At 38.2% G+C, this 23,860-nt stretch overlaps 2 protein-coding genes across 3 annotated transcripts in view; one reads left to right on the top strand and one right to left on the bottom strand.

Annotated features, from left to right (window-relative positions):
• Window positions 1-23,860, top strand: part of NAF1 (nuclear assembly factor 1 ribonucleoprotein) — a 1,472,570-nt gene that overhangs the window by 333,344 nt on the left and 1,115,366 nt on the right. The gene's annotated exons all lie outside the window — the stretch shown is intronic.
• Window positions 1-23,860, bottom strand: part of LOC122794083 (LARGE xylosyl- and glucuronyltransferase 2-like) — a gene marked incomplete at its 3' end in the record, with an annotated part of 516,130 nt that overhangs the window by 69,465 nt on the left and 422,805 nt on the right. Inside the window, 1 exon segment of the mRNA XM_044062221.1 lies at window positions 11,905-12,030. Within this exon segment, the coding sequence (XP_043918156.1) occupies window positions 11,905-12,030 (126 nt within the window).

The following is a 23,860-nucleotide window of genomic DNA, read 5'->3' on the forward strand; positions in this document are numbered from 1 at the left end:
AATATATCACAAACAAAAGAGGCTAAAGCACAAGTCACTAATAAATATGATACAACACACAACAAGCAAGTTAAAATGGTAACATAGAATTCCCCAAAGGGCAATTATCACTATCTAAATTACCTGAATCAGACTGACAGACGGACTAGTAAATGCAGTGAAGTGACAGAGGAAGAACTAAACTCTCTCACATTTTTATTCTACTGACATTAGCACTATAGGGAGATGACTATCTCTTCTCTGGGGATTTTCAAAGCTCTATAAGTTTGGTCAGAAGGGCATATGGAACAGTAGTCCATATGATAAACATCTGAAAGTACACTTACAAGGGTTAGGACACTTCTGCTATAAATGCAGAAACTTTCCTTTCATACAGAAGAGGACAATGATCTGGAATATGCAGGTAGCAGGAATGAACTGGAGACTAAGGAGGTAAACCCATCCTTTTAAATGAGAATGATTATGCCACTAAGTGCACCAGCAAAAGCGAATTGTTATGCCCTATATTGCAGGAGGTAGTGTTTGAAAAGACTGTGCCAAGAAAACATGCCAATAAAGAAATAGTACAGTTTTGTACCTACCATAAATGTAGATGTCCGATAGACATGCAACTGCAGTCATAACATGTGGGGTTGTCCTGCCTCAGGCTCCCCGGTCGGCGGGATTCCAAGTCTGGGTCCGTCCCACGGGCTTTGTCGATGTCTTCTCTCGCGGCTGAGCACATAAGATCAGCCCGATCAGCCGACGCATCATTCTCAGTGTTTCTTTTGCCAGATGCCCAGGTGCCCCAAGGAGGGAAGTAATCAATCAAATCAACAGAACAAACAGGATTCCAAAAAATAATATAAATAAAACAAAACAACTATACAAGATATAAGAGTAGCCCTAGTAAGAGGGGAGGAAGGGGAGCAGAGGGGTTATGGAGGAGGGGATGGAGGGCAGGGACAGCAGTTGTACGTCTATCGACATCTACTATGCATTTAACTGTACTATTGTAACTCGGTGGCAGAGAATACAAGAATGCAACTGGTAGCATAGTATGGCTTAGGTGCTTAGCTGGGTAGAGGCAAGCCTAGAGAGAGATGGTGAAATGGTGCTCTGAACCCCTGTCTCAAGCCTGGATCTGGAATTGGAGGATCTGCTGGAGTGGTAGAGCAAGGTTGTAGTGTTTTGGAGAATGCAGCTTCTAGAATGTCCTTGCAGAAATGTCCTTGTCTCTGGGTGGCAGAGGTGGCCATTGTAGTCGTAGAGGTGGCTCTGTGGCTGGTGGAATGTGGTAGGATGGAGGCTGAAATGTCAAAACATGAAAGGATAGATCCATTTCCGAAATAGTGCGTTTTGAAATTGCTTTAAGAAATTGTTTTGACTGGACTTCCTGCTGTCGCAGGTTTGCAAGCCACAAATTGTGTCTTGGTCTTTCCTACTGGGTATGGTTCTGTTCATGTAGTAGGTAGGTAAAGTAGTCTTTCAAAAGGTATGCAGAAAGGGGGAAGAAAGTATTCAGAGGATTGGAGAAGTTTACAGACAGATGGCTGCTTGATTTAGACCTTGTTAAAGTACCTCTGGAAGCATAAAAAGTAGGGTTGGCCTAAGGAAACCCTGTCCTGTAGAAAATAATAATTGGTATTGCCATTAGGCCTGTTGTTGACCGAAACCTCATCTCTTTGTTGGCTTAATTGGAGAGGAATTGCAAGCTTTCCATGAGAGAAATAAGAAGGAAACTGAGGCGTCTGGCCCAATTCTTGGGTCAGTTCTTGGTTTCTAAGACAAAATTGGCTTAATGGTGAGATCCACTCGAGGCCCCTGAGGTCTATTAATGTTAATGATCCCTGAAACATCAGGATCAGAGGTCTATATGGCTGAGATACATGATGCGTTGTTGAAAGCTGAGTCTGAAATACATGTATCTTGCATCCAGATTATGAGATCTGCCAAATTGCAACATGATGCATTCCAATTCCAAGATGAGTTTGATGTTCAGTAATGGATGCCTCATGCTGGCTCCTTTTCCCTCCAATTTAAGAATCTTTGCACTTGGATAAGTAAGTCTTGAGTCGGTATATGGTCTTTCGAGCTGAGGTTTTGGACTTGTCTTCCCAGCTGGAGAGGTTTGAGTTAGTTATGGCAGTGGGGGCTGGGCCACTGAGGAGTTCAAAGTGGTTTTGACATAGCACTCAGACATATGGGGAGTCAGTGTTGTCTTGGCCAATCTGGTTGTTCTGGCCAACTGGAGCTATTATGACCTGTTCTTTGTAGTACTGGAGGTCATCAGTGGCAGAGGTGGGAATGTATAGTGAATAGGGGGGATCCAGTTGAATGAAAGGCATCTATTTTGAGGCCTATTTCCAAGCTATTTTGTATGATGTGGATGGAGAAGAAGTGGAACCAGTTCTGCAAATAGGTCCACTGATGTCCACTCCCCTGGCTTGCCCCATGTTGGTAAGCCTCGTGTGGAGGGATGAGGTAAATAGGTCCACTCTGTCCTGCCCCATGTCGAAGTGTGTTGTCTGAATTGTCTCGATGTAACTGATTCGTGTGGGATTGTGGAAATTCCTGCTTATTCCTTCCGGCCAATTGTCCTCAGTCACCAGTGTTTAGGGGCCCTGTAACCGGTTGGTTGTTGTACACATATGATTCTTGTTTGCTGTCCAGGTAATCTTGGCCCGCCTCAGGGGGGTTGGAGTAAATGTGCCCCCTGCTTGTTTATACTACACAATCCAGTGGGATTTTATTGTCAGTGTAATTAAATTCCTTTTGCTGGTGTTTAGATACCTGCCTTCCTATAGCATGCACTACTGCCAGCATTTCCTTGTGGTTTATGCAGATGTGTATCACTTTGGAGACCATTGTCCTTGTATACACCTGCTTTTTCCATGTGCCCCCATGGGAGTCTGGAGGCCTGTAGTGAGTGGTATATGGGTGGTTTTGAATGATGGTTCTGTGTTGTTCTCTCCTGGCTCACCGAGCTTTACCATAGGAATTCCTTTTGGTAATGTAGGGAATGCCAGAAGAAGATTGTCCCCAAGCGTTAATGGTTTGAACCCAATGCTGCCTTTGTAACTCATTGCAGTCTTCTGTAGTCTCCTTTGTAAACTGCAGGGTAATGGAGTTAACTTCTTCCTGTGGCTCCAGGCTCTGAGGCTCTTCTGTGCTGCAAGTAGTGTGAGCTTTACCTTTGAAGTATTGAGTTAACTCTCTTGCTTGGTTGGATTGACATCCCAGTCTCCTTTTGCTTGAAGTAATTTGTAAATAAGATCCTTATTATTTTCATGACGCTGGCTGCAGGCGCTTGTTTTGAGGCAAGACTGCAATTCCTGGTACGAGGAAGTAAGCGTATTTGTAAATACATCCAGGTTTGTCAACATCAATTTGGCAGCAATAGATAATGCAGTGCAGTCGTCCAAATCGGGTGTTGAGAAAGCACCTGCAGCCTGCCTGCAGCAATTCTATGCTATCTTCTGCAGGTGTGCGAGGGCGAGTAGAGGCGCCAAAGGGCAATGCTATGAAGTGATAATGCCTCTGGCCTGCTTTTGAACTATGCTGAGGTAGAAAAATGGCAGCTGTGTCTGGATAGTACCGCATTGTAGGTCTTTCTTGAGGACAAAGTATCAGCCACGACTCCTGCTCAGCATGATCTTGAAAGGAAACTGTAGTGTGTCTTTTCTGAAATTTTGAGTAGTGTGGAAAGTGAAGTTCTTTCTAGTGCAGTCATTCTCTCCATTGAGATGATTTTCTTGATAGAAGAACAGTCTTGATTGTTGTGGCCTTTTGATGATGTGTTGTGGAAATCCTTTCTTTTGCTGCTTTCGAAATAAAAGGGAGTGATTTGCAGAGAAATCCCCAGCTCTTACACCACTGTACAGTAATACTTTGAATAAGCTTCTCGTTATGTACCAGCATCACGTGTACCACAATGCATACCTTGTATTCTCCAATGTTCCTTAAATCACAAAGCTACCACAATTCTTCATGGATTCATTTCATTACTGGTGCATCAGCTGCTCCACTCAAGAGCAGTCTGTGCTGGGAACAACCTTATGTTGGTCAGGATAAAATGCAGGAATGGTTAAGGAGAGGTGAATTTAATGCAAAGGAAGAAAGGTTAATATTGGTGGCCCAAGACAGCTGACTATGCACACATTGCTTTACAAAGTCCACTGATGATGTGAGAGAAACAAAACAAATGTAGGTTTTGCAAAACAGAAATGGAACCAGTCATACATTTTGTTGATGGTTGTGATATAATAATGGCAGAGGAACTGTATGCTGAAAAGTATAATAATGTGGCAAGGATTTTGCATTGGGGATTGTGCAAACATTATAATACTGAAGTAGCTGAAAAACAAACATAAGCCACAAAGCATCAGAAAAAATGATGAAGTTTATATCCCAAGGGATCATCCATTACCAGCAGTTCAAAAACTAGATGCAAGTACAATGGATTTTATAATAAAGAATTACAGTCGTACTTAGATATGTTACAGATGCATTTAATACAGTATGAACTGCAGGAAGAGTTAATACTGTGCACATTGTGGGTGCTGGGAACAGCAAACTGAGTAACATCAAAAACTGAAACAATAATAATTTCATGAACTTGAATCATACTTTGACTTAGGAATGGGGTCCATTCCCATCATGGTATTAGAAACCTCAAAAGACTTGAAGAAATTAAAAAAAAAAAAAGACAGAAGCCATTCAGTGATTATTTTAAGTTTCCTTCTTCTTACTCCACAAATAGAAAATGTGGCTGCCCACCAAAATAATGCCAGCTCTTTGATGTTCCCTAAGGGTGAATAAAATGTACCGAAGGACAGCTAGGAACCAAAAAGAAATGCTGTTACCAACTTCAGGAAATGAATGCAGACAACTTATGTACAGGAATAAATCTTAACTGGTGCTCTTAGCTGCATCTTGACAGAGTGATCACATTTACAAGGGAGTTATAAAGACCCATACACCCATTTACCTTCTGTCAAAAAAACGGTCAACAAAGCAATCACTGAATATTTTATATTTACCTCTCTGCCTGTCCATTACAGGCAAAGCAAAGAATAAAGAATGCATTTTTATGCAAAAAAACAAAATAAGATCTAAACACTAACAGAAGGAATCAGTTTTAAATCACTACACATCCAGCTGTCCACAACTAGCACAATGAACGGCTAATGGCAGTGCAGTATGAACCTAGATATATATATATATATATATATATATATATATATATATATATATATATATGTGTGTGTGTGTGTGTGTATATATATATAATATATAGAGGAGGAAGAGGAAGCTACTACATGATGAAAAAAAAAAAAAAAAGAAGGCATCTCTGATCAGTTAGCAAAAAAAACACTCTCAAAATCGTCTAAGACCAGCAAGAGAGAAAAGAGAAAAAAAATTTTTCGAGGATCACAAGGAGGATCACTTAGCTTAGTTATAGTATATTAGGGAATCTCAGATATGCTCCCAGATATGCTCCAAATTAGTCCAAAATGACAAAAACCACACCCCTTGCCCACACAACTTCTGACATCCTAGCTGACAGGTTCAGTCCAGACTTCCTCAAAGGCACCAAAGCAGGCACAGAACGGTGCCCCATCAGATGCTCAGGTAACAGCCGGATCTCCTCTCAAAAACCAAAGCACAATGGGTGGTGGTAATCCATTAAGTACAAAAGAAGTCATTAGGACCTGGGGATCCAAGTTGATAGCAATTCATCATTTGACCACGTGTGGCCAAAAGTGGTTAAAAAAATTTTATATAGCATAGCCCATCTAGGAAGGTCACATTCTAGATGAGGGAGGTCATACCCTCTACTCATCCCCCATCTCATCAGGCCCATAATTGAGCCAATGCCCCTTTGGGATGTACCCAGACACCACCTGCAGCAACTGAAACCCCATAAATGCCCTTGGGCAGATAGCCTAGTATGAACCTATGAACCTATAAGAATGTGTCATCAGTCTGATGAACAGAAGGCCATAGACAAAAATAATCTCCTTCCTAAAGTTGAATATGCCCTACCTCTGATTGCACTGCAATCTGCCCAAAGCACCCAAAGTTCCAAACCACTTGGGCACAGACGTGCAAATCTGAAATTATGGCAGATGAAAATGTGCATCAGTGTAACATTCTACATAAAGTACAACGGCTCCCTATCACAAGCAGAGCCACAATTCTCCTAAGCACCCTTTTATTCAAAATAATGCACTTTAAGATCAAAACTACAACTCAGCGAACAAAACTCCTGCCTGAGAGGTGGCCAAGCATAGTCTCTCTAAAGCTAGATCAGGCTTTAGGCTAGCCACTGTAGAAAAAGCATTCTCTAGATTCGGTTCATCACTCTGGAACAACCTACCAACCAATGTTAAGAACAACAACAAAAAAAAAGCCTAGAGTTAAGAAAGCAAAGAAGCTCCTATTTCAGGATGCCATGTGTACTTGGTTCTTTTGATACTTGTTAAACTAACATGTATTGCATTATTTTACCTTTCAGCTGTCTCTAAACAAAACCAAATAACTTTGTAGTGCATTTCAATGTATAAACTTTTCTACTTGTATGTACTGTACATACAGTAAGTATCCTCAGAAAATGTTTTAACATATTGCATCGACTTCTCTATACATTGATAAGCTACTTGCATTATTGCTATTTGTGTTGCACTGCTCTGATTCTTTTTGTACCTTTTGTAACTGCTCAAAAAAAAAAAAGAATCTCACAGCATAGCTGGAATGTGCAAAGCTCAGACTGGTTATAGTGACTTACAGAAAGGTATACATATATTTTTTAGCAGGTAACAAATTTATTTATTTAGTTTGCTAATTAGGTATGGCCATTGCCCATTCACAATGGAAAACCAGGAAAAAAAAATTACCAAAACAAAGCACAGCATAAAATGACATAGTATGACAGGTCCTTGTATGAAAACCAGCATGGTTATTAATGGTTTATCACAGGTACACAACTTGAAGTTGGGTGCGTTATACTATTACAGTGGCAGGAGGAGTACACAACTGTTACAAGTAAAATGGAAACCATTTGTACTTGTTTTGAACAATAGACTATGAACAATCAAAGCAGTATAGGAACTTTGTACAGTATGTACAGGAAGGAACGGAGAAGGGAAAACACTGGACCTGTCTTTATAACCTGGAATTTTTCTCAAGTACGGAAGCTACCTAAAAAAATGAGAATTGACTGAATCTAAATATGCAAATGTCATGGATTCCAAACTTGAAATGAACTCCATAAATCAGTTATGATTGCCATTATGCTGATCTGACTTGGGTGAAGCTATACACAGAGATGAGTTGATTAGTCTTTACCTGCAAAGTATGCTTCAAACAGGGTCTCTTGCTCTACCCTGGGCCAGCCCTGCAGGGGCAATAACATGCACCTCCTCCCCACTTGATCTCGCCCTTACCTGCTGACACTAAACTCCTGTTACAAACTGCTTTAGTCTGGTAGAGAACTGAAGGTCTGGCGAGACAGTCTCTCATAATGGGTTTTTTTTCCTTTTGCTTTTCCTTTATTTATCTACACATAATAAAGCACTTTGAAACTTTACTCATACACATTAATTGTGTGATAACAGTAATACTACTCTAAGCTGAGAGTACCTTGTCCTTTGTGTACCAGTTAAAGATTGTAACGCTGCCATCCTTTTTAATACAAGATTTCATCTTTATGAAGTCCTTCTACTGCTACTTGTCACTGTCTTTCCTGTCTTTGGGAATCTGAGACTGAGCAGTAAATGAATGCAGTTCATTAGACAACGTTAACCATGCAAAATACCCACATACAAAATTGTGCTAAAATAATGACAACAAATATGGGACACAATGCAGGTAAGTCATGTTTTTTTTTTTCTCATTACATGATACGAGAGGTTAGGACCAGCCAAACAGAAGGCAACTGGCTACAGGACAGAAAAAAAAACTAAATGTCTCTTCTTTTGGCTTTTTCCCGGTTAGGGTTCGCCACAGCAGAACTCCAGTCTGCTAATGGTTGGGAGTGGATTTTTATGGTGCCGAGTTGCCAGACAGATGCCCAGCCTTCAAAGGTGGCACACCCATTCACGTACGCACCTACCTACATGTCTTTAGACGTCACTCGACCATGGGGAGGACATGCAGACTCCACACAGAAGGCGCTCACTAAAATCTTTTCTTCCAATTCAGTTCAAGATTCCAAAAATAGCAGTAGGAAAAGAACATATTTGTAACAATGAGCACACACCATATAGTGAGACTAATAGACTATTCATTTCACACACTTCTTTGTCTTTGCTTCTGGCTTCATCAGCACAAAACAAGTCAGTAATTCTCAAAATTGTTATGGAAAAGCTCTCAACCAAAGATTTTAAGTAGTTGCCCTTTATGACTCATCCATTCTTACAGCGGTCACCTTGTCAAGTACCAAAAATACACAGCCATAGCCGGTTCATCTAGTGCCTGGTGCCATCCCCCAAATCTAGTGCCCCTCAATTAAAATTTGAGGGGGAATGAAAAGCCCATTTCCCAACCTGGTACTCCTCACCTAAGGAGCAAGACGGGTCAATTCCCCCAGATCTGTGCCCTCACAACTCTAATCAATTCTATGTTGTAGGAAAAAAAAATCCATTCACCATGTTCTTGTGCTCTTCACCTAAGCAGCAAGCAATAATTAATTTCTGCACGCCCTAAACTCTTAGCCAAAGAGAAAAAAAAATCAAAAATATTTCATTCCTCACTTCAAAAGCAGTATCAGCGTTCATTTCCAATGAATACCAATACTGCACTATATATGCCTATCACACCCCCTAACACACCTTGTGCCCATGGAGGTTGCCTCATTCCCTGCCAAAGTGGGACATTTTTAAGGAAACAAGAATTTACAGGACAAACTACACCCACAAGTCGTACAAAGGACTGGACGTCATTGTTTTACCAACATAAAAGATCACTGTTGTAGACTTTTTAGTTGTTTCATTTCTTTCCTATAACATTAAGGTGTTTCATTTACAAATTAATAGTTTTATGCAACTGTAACAGGAACATTAAGACATTTTTTTGTGCTAACATCTCAGGACATTTGCCACTGTCATTTTTCCCATGATCCAAATGCCCAAAGAGAACCTATCCTGCATATAACGGGGCAGTTTGTAACTCTTTTCACTCTAGGGTGCCTGCCTATTGGATTGGCTGCAGATTAGATTCAATCATATATTTTTTGATGATCCTGCTGGACCTCATTTTCTCTAGCTATGGGGTCAATTTTAAAACAGCACAAAAACTACAGTCTTAAGGGCTTTGCAGTCAATTCATTTACCTGACTGTTTTAGTCCATAAAAGAAGCTTGCGCTTTTCTTAACTCTCTTTCATGTTACTTTGTTAGATTTATTAAATGTTTCCTTAACCAGGGTTTCTCCTCAGTACAAACATAAACCATACACCCCACCAAACAACCCAAGACTTCTATGCTGGTATTTTAAAACTGAATTTCTCCCACAGGTAATAAAACTGCTTACTACTACTTCTTCTCACCTTGTGTCAGTCTAATTAGGCCTTTCCACATCTTAGGGTCCAACTGCCCACTAGCTTTCAATCCAGACTTCCCATGTTAAACATTCAGCAAAGCTATAACAAAATGCCTGCCACATTTGTCTAAGAAGTACAGGTATGTGTTGCAGTTCATACATTTTCCCAACATGGACTAGAACATTTAAGGACACACTTGCAGCAAAGTGTTGCAGTTTAAAAATAATATAGTTTACATTTTTAAAGTTATTCACTATTTCAACCACTATAAACAAGTCAAGCATAAAAATGATAGTTTCAGCAAACCACTATATCTGGATTCTCTAAATTCTTGATGAGTTAACCACCTGCAGTCAAGCTACACCCCCAAAATTCTGCACTGTAATTTATTTAAGGTCTAACCAAAAATTGGTGTAGAGGGAAAAGCATTTTCTCTCCAACTTTGCAACTATGCAAATTGGTGTCTCATCAGCCTTATCTGTCATACGTTTGCTGTGTGTACAATATAGATATTTGCTTTTAAACTGCATTCCTTTCCAGCTGCACCTATACCAAATGAACAAATAAAATTAAAAGAAACTCCAAAGGTAACATGACAATCCTGTGAAAGCCATATGACAGTGGGAAATTTACACACCAGAATGTCTGCAAGAAAATAATTAAAAATAGGCAGCCATCCATTTAGGGCCTTGTTGAGTCATCATAGCACATGACTTTGTAGCAGCATGATTTAGAACAAACAATTTCACTGTGACTTTTCTTAAAGTGAAAGAATTCTGAGCAGGTGTTGGGCTTCCCCTATGTTCGGCCAACAGCAAAACAGCTGATGCTTCAGCAGGATGGAACAAAATGGTCAAATTTTCAATCAAAAAAATGAAAAACTAAACTTTTTTTTATGAGCGATGCAAGATGCCTTGCACCCCCAAATCAGTCATACTTGTATATACTTCATGCTTGTTGAAGTGTAGGACAATCAAGGCTCATCGCATACCTTACTTCAGTTAACTCTCCAGCAATACCCTTCCCTAGTCAATGGTAGTGTTACTGACCCCACTGTATCAACAAGGATTCTTGAATGGTTTTAATTTGTAAAAAGCTACCCAAAATGGATGCACAACTTTTTTCTTTTTTAAACTTACCTTTACACCTTGCTGTCTTGTGTATCCTGCATCATGAAACATTTCTTTCCACATCAGGTCAACTACATCTATATACAATTGAAATTTAGCACTCTAATGTCCCAGAAGTCTCAAATTTTACTTTAGCCCTGGATGATGACACCAGAGTGCTAGTAAATGAATACGTCCATATACTTCAATGGATATACCGTGAATACGTCCATACACTTTAATGGATATACCGCGAATACGTCCACATGCTTTAATGGATATATCAATGTGCCTGTGCTGGATCATGTCTACTAAAGTTTATATACGTATTTACGTGCTAACCTTCAGGTGACATCACTGGAGCCTAAAAGAAAATTATGTGGGCACATTCATAAAAAGTTTACAAAGTCTTTTATTAACAAATGCTCCACATTAAATATCTTTCATAGCTGAGAACAAGCATCACAGCATCTAAGATATAAAGTATCTCTTTGTATGTAATGATACTGATTGGACTCTAACCTGTGAAAAAATATTCTCGGTTCTTGGGAATGTAGTTCACAGGCAGCAACTGCCACCTCATTTTTCTTTAGTCTGTAAACTAAACAAACTAAGCAAACAGCAGACCAAGTAGTTTGAGAATGTAATAAGTTTTTATGTATAAACATACCACTCAACCTCTTAACCCAAGAAATTGAGGCAAAGCCCAAAATAATGGGGGATCAATGACTCAAACATAGGGGCAGATTTTAAATAATTGGTCTTACAACTTCAGGAACAACAGTGTTTATGTTAGCACGCATTTTCTGAAAGATATCAGTCTGAAACTGAAATTTACCACATTAGTCACTTTACTCGAGTGATTTGCCAGAAAACCGCAAATTTGATGAGGAACAGACCAAAATATAAGGCAAAAATCTGGACATTCTGTGAAAATCTGGATAGTTGAGAGGTTATATGCATAGACAATGCGTTTATTACCATGCAAAGCATGTAAAGGAGGGAAGAAAAGAACATTTTCCAGCAAAAGGACCATTTTCTGACAAGTCACAGATTCTACACTAATAATGAGACATGACTCAGTTAAATGGTATGAGCGTACTGAAAATGCAACCTTGCCTTCCTTCTGGTCTTGTCTTTGGGAAAGGGACCTTTCTGACAGTATACAAGGAGGAGGAGGAGGTTAGGATCAACATTATATAATGACACTTAGCATGGAAGTAAAGGAAGCACAGCAACTGTATTAAGAATTAAAATCTCTTGCACCACTGACCTTGAGATCGGACACTTCAGTATAGCACTGTTCAGAGCGAGTGTGGTCTGACAGCTGTACATTCCAGAAACATGGAAGCTGGTGAACCAGTGCTGGATTTTGCTTTATCACAGCATTAAATATGTCCTGAAACAAATTTAAAATGGAAACTAAGTGCTTGTTGTGCTGTAATTCTACTAAACTAACAGACAATACAATGTAAAAGCATTGCTTTTAACAACAAACAGAAGACTTACTTGGCCCATCCAGTATTCCAATTAAACAAACTGAAGTATAGCTAAAAATATTAATTAGCCGGCAGTCTAGTTATGCTTGTCCAATACAATACAATTTTAACATGTTTATTAAATGTGACGTTTTTAAAAAGTGACATAGGTGCACTTACAGTAATTGAAAACAAAAGTATTTCTACTGTTATTTTTATGCATATAAATATATGTTTTACATAATTTTAATTCACTCCAATATTACAGTAAATAATTTGCTCAATTCCTGTCTTTCATAAATTTCACTAATCTCACTATTGCTCTGCATGTACTGTTCTTACAATACCCATCTAATTTGCTCACTCTCCTTTCTAAAGATCCTGCCTCTGGCTCTTTAAAATCCTTTACAATATTCAATACTTCAAGCACAGCTGATTTGACTTATTTCCATTTTTGAAGTAATTATATATAAATAGTGAAGGCACAGAACTGTGCAGAGCAATGCCAAAATATATACAATTACTGACTATTTTACATAGGAGAGATCTGAATGGACAGATAAGTCAGCAAGCAAATGAGAGTATTAGTGTTGAAACTGAACTCATCCTCAAATCTTGGTTAGTACCTTCATGAGGTAGACTCTGTTTCTCACAAAATCTCACCAAGATGACACTGATATATAGACTGTATTTATACTGCATATATCATGGATAGAAGTAGATCAAAAATTAAAAAAAAAGATATCTGGGTGCACAAGACCCAGGATAAGAAAAAGTGCCCAATCCTGGTGGGCACATTTGTGTCAGGACTGGAAAAATGATAGTATGGAATCCACAGGACACAGAAACATTCCTACAATGGTGCTAGGCCAGGCTCAGGGGGAGGATGGCCCCTCTGTTGTAGAAGGAAGTAGTAGCCCACAAAAATCGCAAAAAACTGATACGCCAAAAAAGAGCCATAAAGATAAGAGTGGACTATTGAGGATAAAGAAATTATGCACTGTTACTATTATGCAAGAAGCCAAGAATTTCCAGACAGAAGAGATACTAAGAAATTAGAAGAAAGAAAAATACTTGCAGAAGAAAAACTGAAAAAATGCTTCAAATAAAAATTAGTGTTCATTAATACAATAGATTTATGAAAAACATTATACAGACCAAGAAACCTTGGGCCGTTTGGAAAAAAAAGTGAATGAAGTGCAAAAATATAAAGAACAAAATCTAGAGATTTCTGAAAGGTATAAAAAAGAAATATGGACATTGGAAAGAAAGAGAGACATGATATGGTGCAATATTTATGTGAAGGAGAAAGCTAAATTAATCAATACAACAACAACAACAACAAAAAAAGGAAAGCAGCACCAAAGATATTTGAAGAAGCTTGATAAAACAAATGAACACAGTAATGAGGACTGTTCATACAGACTTATGTGTATAACAGAAGTTGTTGTGTCCTTCGGCTTTTCCGGGTTAGGGGTCGCCACAGCGGAACTCCGGTCCGCTAATGATTGGCAGTTGATTTTTACGTGCTGAGTTGTCAGCCCTAACACACAACCTTCAACGAAGGTACTCCTATTCACACATTTCTCCACGCAGAAGATGCTCTAGCTGAGAGTCGAGCCGGTCAGTGTCTTACTGTGAGGCGACAACGCTACTGCAGCACCACCACAGAAGTAAATATGATTTATTACTGTAAAGTCTTACCACAAAAACATAAGGCAGGCGAAACGAAGGGGAGAAATCAAATGCCATCATGGAAGTATCAAATAGAGAAAACTATAAGGCAATTAAGACAGAAGCATCACTGTTAGAAGAATATAGAAAAGGGTAAAGATCAACAAAAATACTCAAATTCAGATATAATAAAAGCAATGTGCAGTATCAGAACAGATCAGGATCTATTGCGCACTAATCGCAAATAATAAACTAAAAATATCAGCACAGGCAGAAAAACTCATAAGAATAAAGGGAAAATACAAAATAAACAATTTACTGATGAGACAAAAAATTTTATAGAGCATTGGGAAACAAGGCAAAAGGAACAAACACCAACAGATAGAGAAGAAATATATACATTTTGGAGAATTTTTTTATGAAGATCCCGAGGAAAATAAAGATGCTGAATGGATAAAGTAAAAGAAAGAATAAGAAGTTCAAATGTACAGGATATGAAATGGGATTAAGTAATGGCCAGAGAGACTGAAATAAAGTTAAGAAAAGCTAAATGGGAAAATCCAGGCCCAGATGCAGTACCCAACTTCTGGCTAAAAGCATTAACATCTTTACATGAAGATTTAACCATGAGTAAGAACTATTTATATGTGTACCACAAACAGGCACCATCCTAGTTAACAGAAAAAAACAATACTCCTACTTAAGAGCAAACTTGCAAGCTATCATAAAAACTGTAGACCAATAACTTGCCTTCCAATGACATATAAACTATACACTGGAACTGATGCTGATAGAGTTTACAGTCATTTAGAAGAAAACCCAATCATGGCAATAGAATAAAAAGATAACAAAAGGAAGTCATATGGAACAAAGGATTATTTGATGTTAAATAAAGTCATAGTGGAGAACTGTAAAAAGGGAGACAATCTAAGTATGGCATGGATAGACTACAAAAAAGCATTTGACAGTATTCTACATTCATGGATAAAAGAGTGCTTAAAAATGTATACGATACACCCTACACTGATCAATTATGTTACAGTAAACCACTTTGCAGTTAAGCCATGGTAAAGGGCAAATTATTTATTCTAGGCATAAAAATTCAAAGGGGATATTCCTTTGTGACTCTGTCACCACTGCTCCTTTGTCTTGCCCATAACCCATTAAGCTGATTAGGTCATAGCTACAATTTGGTTCCCAGAAAACAAGGTGCAAAGACTTCTCATCTTCTTTTTGGGGATGATTTAAAACTGTATAGTTCATTAGATGAGGACTTGAAATACAAATGCAAGTGGTCAAAACTTTTTCAGATGTGAGAAGAATGTCATCTTGTCTTGATAAATGTACATAAGCAACCTTTAAAGCAGGAAAGCTCCAGCACCAAAAAAACATCAGCCTGGGACAGGAATGAGATATAAAAACTTGAGTAAGGAGGGTGTATAAATACTTGGGAATTTTTGAAAGATCAGCAATAAAACATGAACAAATGTGAATAAAACTTAAGGAATATTTTAGAAGACTAAAATTAATACTGAAAACACCAGTGATATCTAGTAACAAAATCCAAGCTATAAACAAATTTGTTCTTCCTGTCCAAACTTACAGTTTTGGAGTGACTCTACTGGCCCCAATAGGTGCTGGACTGGTTGGAGAGGAAAACAAAGATGTTTCATGCTCATGAAATGATTTATAAAAATCAGTGCATACCAAGACTATATATTCCCCGTTCTGAAGGAGGTATTGGCCTCCTAGAAACTGATTACATGTATATATCTGCAATCACGGAACTGCATACATATCTGCTGACCTCACGAGAGCCAAATGTAGTGAAAGTTTTAAAACATGAGAATAAGTCTAAGATGACTTCCCTGCTTAGTTTAGCAGAAGCATACTGGTGTCAAGCGGGAATGAACATCAAACCAGAACTAGAAAAAAATCAGGCAGCAACTGAATGTGCCAAAAAACAAAAGAAGAATAGAAGGTGAAGGATCAGATGAGAAGGCAAGAAATGTGGAAAATGCATAAATATAGTTGCAAGTATATAAAACTCTTAGAGAACAATCTCACACTGATCAGGACTGAATGCAGGAATGGATAAGGAGAGGTGAATTTAAACCAAAAGACGAAAGGTGAATACTGGCTGGCCCAAGACTGTGGACTATGTACACTTTGGTTTACAAAGCCCATTGAACATGTGAGAGAAACTGACAAATGTACGTTTTTTAAAACAAAATTGGAAACAGTCGGACATCTTGTTGCAGGTTACGGTATACTAATGGCAGAAGGACTGCATAATGAAAAAATATAATAATGTGGCAAAAGACTGTTGCATTGGGGATTGTGCAAATATTACAATACTGAAGTAGCTGAAAAACATTGGAAACATGAGCCACAAAGCATTATAGCAAATAATGTAGTTTACATCACATGGGATCACCTATCAGCAACAGTTCAGAAACCAGATGCTAGAAAAGCAGATGTAGTCGTCCATGAAAAGTAGACAAAGGTAGCATTGATCATTGAAGTTACATCCAGTAACTACAGCTTCTTATGTACAGAGAGAGACAAAATCAGAAAATCAGGATTTACAAGCAGAAATGAGGGCAATGTGGAAGGAGGACACCCAAACAATTCAAACAGTAGTAGGAGCAACAGGTCTTACAAAAAAGAATTTACAATCATACTTAGATATGTTACCAATACATGCAACTCCATATGAATTGCTAAAGGAGTCGATAGGCACTGCGAAGAGCACTTCTGGCTAAAATCAAAGCGTAAACTAGTACTAATTTCATGACCTTTAATCATACTTTGACTTAGGAATGGGGTCAACTCCCATAATCGTATTAGAAACCCAAAAGACTTGGAGAAATTAAAAAAAGGCAGTTATATGACAAGCTCCTTATATTGGGCTAATGTTATAATGCTATGCATCCTAGTGTGTAGTTAAAACAGCAATGATTTTAAGTCATTTTAAGTAATAGCAGTATCACAATCATCCTAGACAACTGAACATTGGTTTGTGGACTTTTTTCTTTCCCCCAGTGTTGTGCAATCACAAAGTTGTTGTACATCTTCCCCTTCTTCTGTGTGTGTGTGTGTGTATATATATATATATATATATATATATATTTATATATATATATATACACACACAGACACACACATATATATATATATATATATATATATATATATATATATATACACACACACACACATATATATATATATAAATACACAGTGCAATAACATATATATATATATATATATATATATATATATATATATATATATATGTATATACAGTGCAATGAAAAAGTATTTGCCCCCTTCCTGATTTATTTTATTTATTTTTTTTTATTTATTTTACTTATTTAACATTTGTTAACTGGGAAAGTCCGACTAGGAACAAAGCCAATTTTCAGCAGAGGCCCGGGGAGAAATGTTCCGGATTTCTTATTTCTTTGCATGTTTGTCACACTTAAATGTTTCAGATCATCAAACTAATTTAAATATTAGACAAAGATAACCTAAGTAAACACAAAATGCAGTTTTTAAGTGATTATTTTATTTATTAAGGAAAAAATACTCTCCAAACCTACATGGTCCTATGTGAAAAAATAATTGCCCCGCTTGTTAAATCATGAAGTAACTGTGGTTAATCAGATTTTTGGGAAAGCTGAGTTCAATTTCACTAGCCACACCAAGGCCTGATTACTGCCAGACCTGTTGAATCAAGAGATCACTTAAATACAACCTGTCAGACAAAGTGAAGTCGGCCAAAAGATCCCAAAAAGGAAGACATCATGCTGCAATCTAAAGAAATTCCGGAACAGATGAGAAACAAAGTAATTAGGTTCATAGGTAGGTATTAGGCTATCGGCCCAAGGGCCTACGTAAGCCTAGCCAGCAAGGTTCCATAGCTTACGCCACCCAAGAAAGTTATTTTCCTGTGCCACTGTCCAGCAGAGACACAGAAGTGATCCCCGGGGTGTATTTCCTATTTCCCATCCACTCATCAAGCTAATGAAGAACTTTGCTTGGCATAGATGGGTAGATTGGGACAGGAATCTATCCCTCCAGTGTGTCCTGTTTATTGTGGTGACAAGGTTTAGGTCCCTAGAGCATGTAACTTGGAGGGAATGGGATTTCTTCAGGTGTAGCATGTTCAACAGCTCTGGGCTTGACATAGCTTTATATGTTAGGCAGAGATCACCTCAGAGTAGGCAATATGCTATGGAGTAAAGCTGGTGTTTTTTGAGGCTGTCAGTGTAGGGTATTTGTTTGTGGCCAGTAATCCTCTTTGTGAGGTGCTTCTGAGAACTTTCCAGCTGCTGCAGATGTCTTGTGAGGTACATTCCAAAAGGGGCATTGTACTCTATAATGGGTCTAATAAGTGACGAGTAGAGGGGAACAATTACCTCTTTTTTTCCTGGGTGAGAACCCTTTTATGATGACATCTATCAGTCTGGAAAAGTTTACAAAGCCATTTCTAAATCTTTTGGACTCCAGCGAACCACTGTGAGAGCCATTATCCACAAATGGAGAAAACATGGAACAGTGGTGAACCTTCCCACGAGTGGTCGGCCTACAAAAATTAACCCAAGAGTGCATTGACAACTTATCCAAGAGGTCACAAAAGAACCCAGAACAACATCTAGAGAACTGCAGGCCTCACTTGCCTCAGTTAAGGTCAGTGTTCATGACTCATCCATAGGAAAGAGACTTGGCAAAAATGGCATACATGGCAGAGTTCCAAGGCGAAAACCACTGCTGACCAAAAAGAACAAAGGCTTGTCTCACCTTTGCCAAAAAACATCTCAATGATCCTCAAGACTTTTGGTAAATTATTCTGTGGACTGATGAAACAAAAGTTGAACTTTTTGGGAAGCGTGCATCTCATTACACAGCATTTCAGAAAAAGAACATCATGCCAACAAGTCAAACATGGTGGTGGTAGTGTGATGGTCTGGGTCTGCTTTGCTTCTTTTGGACCTGGACGACTTGCTGTGATAGATGGAACCATGAATTCTGCTCTCTACCAAAAAATCCTGAAGCTGAATGTCCCTGCCATCAATTCGTGACCTCAAGCTAAAGCACACACGGGTTCTGCAGCAAGACAGTGATCCAAAACACATCAGCAAGTCCACCTCTGAATGGCTTAAAAAAACAAAATTAAGGTTTTGGAGTGGCCTAGTCAAAGTCCGGACATGAATCCAATTGAGATGCTGTGGTATGACCTTAAAAAGATAGTTCCTGCTTGGAAACCCTCCAATATGGCAGAATTAAAATAATTCTGCAAAGAGTGGGTCAAAATTCCTCAACAAGCATGTGAAAGACTCATTGCCAGTTATCACAAATGCTTGACTGCAGTTGTTGCTGCTAAGGGTGGCACAACCAGTTTTTACGTTTAGGGGGCAATTACTTTTTCACATAGGGCCATGTAGGTTTGGATAGTTTTTTTTCCATAATAAATAAAATCATCACTTAAAAACTGCATTTTGTGTTTACTTGTGTTATCTTTGTCTAAAATTTAAATTTGTTTGATGATCTGAAACATTTAAGTGCGACAAACATGCAAAAATATAAGAAATCAGGAAGGAGGCAAATACTTTTCTATTGCACTGTAGATACACACACACACACAAACAATATATATATATATATATATATATATATATATATATATATATATATATATATATATATAGAGAGAGAGAGAGTGAGTGAGAGAGGCATATATGTAAAAAGGGACACCAAGTTGAATAGCAATAACTTCTCTTGATATTGGCATACAAATTATTAAAAAAAGACTGCTGCCAAAACTTATGTATGTCCATGTCAAAGATAACTTTGCACTCTTATTAAAAAAAAAAGAAAACAGGATTCAGGCTGGCATGGTTTGTTTAGGCCATGGTTTACCAAGTTATAACAAGAGATAAATGCTTTTGCTCTTGTCAGAGCTTCATCAGATCTAAGGAACAAGTGCATTAGTTTGAAATCATGCTGAACTCAAAGGGGCAGTATTTAGTTTTATTGGGACTGATAGGGTGAATTCTTGTTTACCAAATAAAAATGATAAATTATGTGTTTTACATACTAAAGAGAAAAAAGGTGGATTATAACATTTGGGGCAATATATGAAGGTGGATTAAATGAAATAATATAAGGGTATTTGTTTTTTTTTGGCTTTTATTCACTTGTGTATATCTGTCGACAAAACACTGGATTTATATTAATGAGAATGCAGTAATGTTTTTGGCCACTAGATGTGAGCATAATTTCACACAATGAGATTTGACAGAAGAATAATATAGTTTATAACAAGTATATTAATACTAAACAATCTGTTTTTGTTCAAATATTCCTGCCAAGTGAGCTATAAAACTGATTTGAATTTTGAAGATATTAGCACTGAAGACGTTTTTGAGGAGGGACTCCTGGTTTGTGTTGTGGAGTTAGCCTGTTCTCTTCAATAAATGCTGTTTTTCCCCAACAAAATGCTGTTGTTTTCTAGACTATATATAAATCTATAATGTGTATCCATTTGGAGCTTTTCTCCCTGGGCCTTTGTGAAAAGTGAATTCTGGACGCTGTCAGACTTTCCCAGTCAACAAATGCAATAAATAAACAAAAATTAAACAAAATATTTTTTTTTGTCTATCTGGGTGCTATTTTTTTTTTTGTTTTGTTTTTGCTATTAAGTTTACACATGCACCCATTAATACAAGTTTCCATGCACTAAGTTTGTGGGACTATTTTGTGTATATAAAATGCATATAAATGCATATGTGCGTATATATATATATATATATATATATATATATATATATATATATATGTATATGGATCTAGGACGTTTGCTCGACTGAGCAAACAACCGAAATCCAAACGGCCGGGCATACTTACGCGAAAGTGCTTTTCACCGAAGAAGCACTTTCGCGTAAGTAAGACTGTTGCCGAGGCTGTACTACGGTGCGGGTAAGGGAAATTTCCATTTTCCCCACTGTAGTGCGGTCTCAGAGGGAGAATATTAAAGTGGGAGGCATAGCATGTAATGTAAATGTAGTGGTTTTTTTTTTTGTCACACGCTTTAATGAAAGCGCTTTTTTGATAAAAGCGCTTTTGTTAAAGTGTGTTTGGGTTTTATGGATTCAGACGTTTGCTCAGTTGAGCAAACATCCTAGATCTATATATATATATATATATATATATATATATATATATATACATATATACACACACACACAAGTACACACACAAGTATATAAACGCAAGGTATGGGGGTTTTAAGAATGGGTTACAAAGAAGACTTAGTGATGACTGATGATGTGAGCGTATTAACTAGTTTAAACTCAATTTAGTTTTAATTTTAAATGTGGTTGCATACATTATGTACACTGTTTTGGCATTTATTTTTGTCACTGATATGAAACTAATGGAATTTATATATACAAGTTCAGGAAGGGACATAAGCCTCCCATCCACTTTATGAAACAAAAAAGGTGGGAATATAACTATTTGTTTAGTCTGAATTTTAGAAAAATCACCCTTACTCCTTTTCTACACACTCCCTGAGCAAAGCAGAGTCTACAGTTGTTCCAAGAGCTCAATGAACACAGCTTAAAATAAAAGTGATGTATTTTTCAGGGAAGGCCTGATAACTTGTGGCCTTGTCTAGAACCCACAGAAGTTTATTGTTAAGGCTCTGTCAACTGGGATAAGCCTGGACAACTGATCCCCCATGGACAACAGAGCACGAGAATGCTAACTGCTGGGCAGGTAGTTACCCTCTTCAGAAATCTCACCATCACAATGTTATCTGAATCTTGGAGACATACTGTACTGTTTGAAGGAAGGATACTTCTCCCAGTGAATGGAGATGGGAAAGAAGGGGATGGGGTCACGGAACACTCGAGGGAACATCTGATGGGGTCAATGCCTGTTTACACTGTGAAAGATCTTCAAGCATATCCTTTGAAGCCTGAGCAAAGGGATCCCAGTCCACAAGGTTGCACTCAAAATGGCGTCCCTGAGCTCATCTTTAAAGTAGGGGAGTCTGATCCATTTCACTCAGTGTTGTCACATTCCAAAGCCTGCTGCCCTGGCCGCAGCATTGACACAATAAGCCATACAACAGTCTACATAGAATTTCATTGCAGAATCCATGTTAAGAGCTTTATCCAAATCCTCCTTAATCATACAGTCAGTGGAATTGGCAGGGAAGACTGCTGTCTAGACATGTTTAAGAGGCCTACATTATTAAAATCCCACAGGATAAACCAACTTTTCCCAAAGTTTTACACTTGTTATCAAGCAAGAAGGCGGAAGGGTGCTGTGGTGTCTGGGACCTATGCTATATAAAAAAAAAAAAAAACAATGGAGTTAGTCGGTCAATCAAATAAACCAATGCTTCAGAGCAAGCAAGCAAGCAAGCAGGAGAGAAACATCTTGTGGACAGGCATCAATTACTACATATTAAGCAAAAATCTCTGTCCTGAACCCTAAACTATGAAGTGCAAATCTCATGAATGTGACATACGTGCTGCTGAGAAAGCAAATAATTTCTACTTTTGGTCTGCTACCAAGAATAGGAACCATGGGAAGAGTCTTTATTGCAGTCAGCATCTTGTTGCTCAGTCTACACCCTGTGTACAGGTCTTCTGGGTCAAGTGCAGAAAAGGCAGTCTGTGTGATATCTTTACTTGAACACAGCCAACGAACTTCATAGAGAAACCGAGTTTGTGGGGCTAGGTCTTAGTTCATGGTTCTGGAGTATTTAGTTTGCACCTGTCAGTCTCACTATGTGGCCTTAAAAAAGTAACCTTATGAATGCTCTTTTGAGTGATGCTACTTCTGACATCTTCTCTTATATCAATTTCTGAAAGTAGGAAGAAGAAAGGAGGACTCTATCCTTCTTCAGGAAGAGGTAGAGAGTAGAACCATTAAAGTGACTGAAGATGCAACAGCAGAGGGTATTGAGTAAAAGGTTAAGGCAAAACAGGCAAAGCTAGAGAAGGACCTGCTTTGGTATCACATAACTGCATGCACATTTTGCTGACTTTGAAGGCTTATGATATTGTCTTCATTCTTTTAGCACAGACATGGATGCTTTCCTGTTGTGACTGAAAATGAGATCTGGGGATCCTTAGACATGCAGGTCTTGCTCTCCTTATAAGGCCATGTACTTCAAAAAAATAAGCCATGATTTCAAATAGAACAGTGAACTATGAAATTCACTGTTTAACATTTCAAGTGTTTTTGGAGGTGGGGATCACTTCCACTGTACACCCACCACTGCTACTTGTATATATATAAAATTCTGAAAATTAGTGCAATTTGAAGAGAGGGGTATACTCCAAGATCAAAGATACCATAACCCTTAATTTAATACATATCCCTCTCCTTTTGCACTTTTAGTTCCAGAACTCCAAAAGACTGCAGTTAGATTCTGCATTTACAGATGATGCCCATGAGCTGGGAAACATGAACTGCAGGATAGAAGAGAGCTGCTAGCAACAGACCTAACTTTAACCTCAGTTATGTGTGCAGGATAGAAGAGAGCTGCTAGCAACAGACCTAACCCTTAACCTCAGTTATATGTGCAGGACAGAAGAGAGCTGCTAGCAACAGACCTAACCCTTAACCTCAGTTATATGTGTAGGATAGAAGAGAGCTGCTAGCAACAGACCTAACCCTTAACCTCAGTTATATGTGCAGGATAGAAGAGAGCTGCTAGCAACAGACCTAACCCTTAACCTCAGTTATATGTGCAGGATAGAAGAGAGCTGCTAGCAACAGACCTAACTCTTAACCTCAGTTATATGTGTAGGATAGAAGAGGGCTGCTAGCAACAGACCTAACCCTTAACCTCAGTTATATGGCTCAATAGCACGAATATGCATTATGGTTCACTCAGAACTGACCAATGACAATTTTACATGGATGAATCTCTCAGGAGGAGTTAAGTTCCATTAGTATAGGACCTGCAAAACAGCCACCTCATACAAATAGCTTCAAATACTTCTAAAATAGTTCTCTGCCTTTACTGGGGTGAATCATATCTACTTCCTG

This window comes from Protopterus annectens, chromosome 2.part1 (genome assembly GCF_019279795.1).
Source record: "Protopterus annectens isolate FY-2018-M chromosome 2.part1, PAN1.0, whole genome shotgun sequence".
NCBI lineage: Eukaryota > Metazoa > Chordata > Ceratodontiformes > Protopteridae > Protopterus > Protopterus annectens.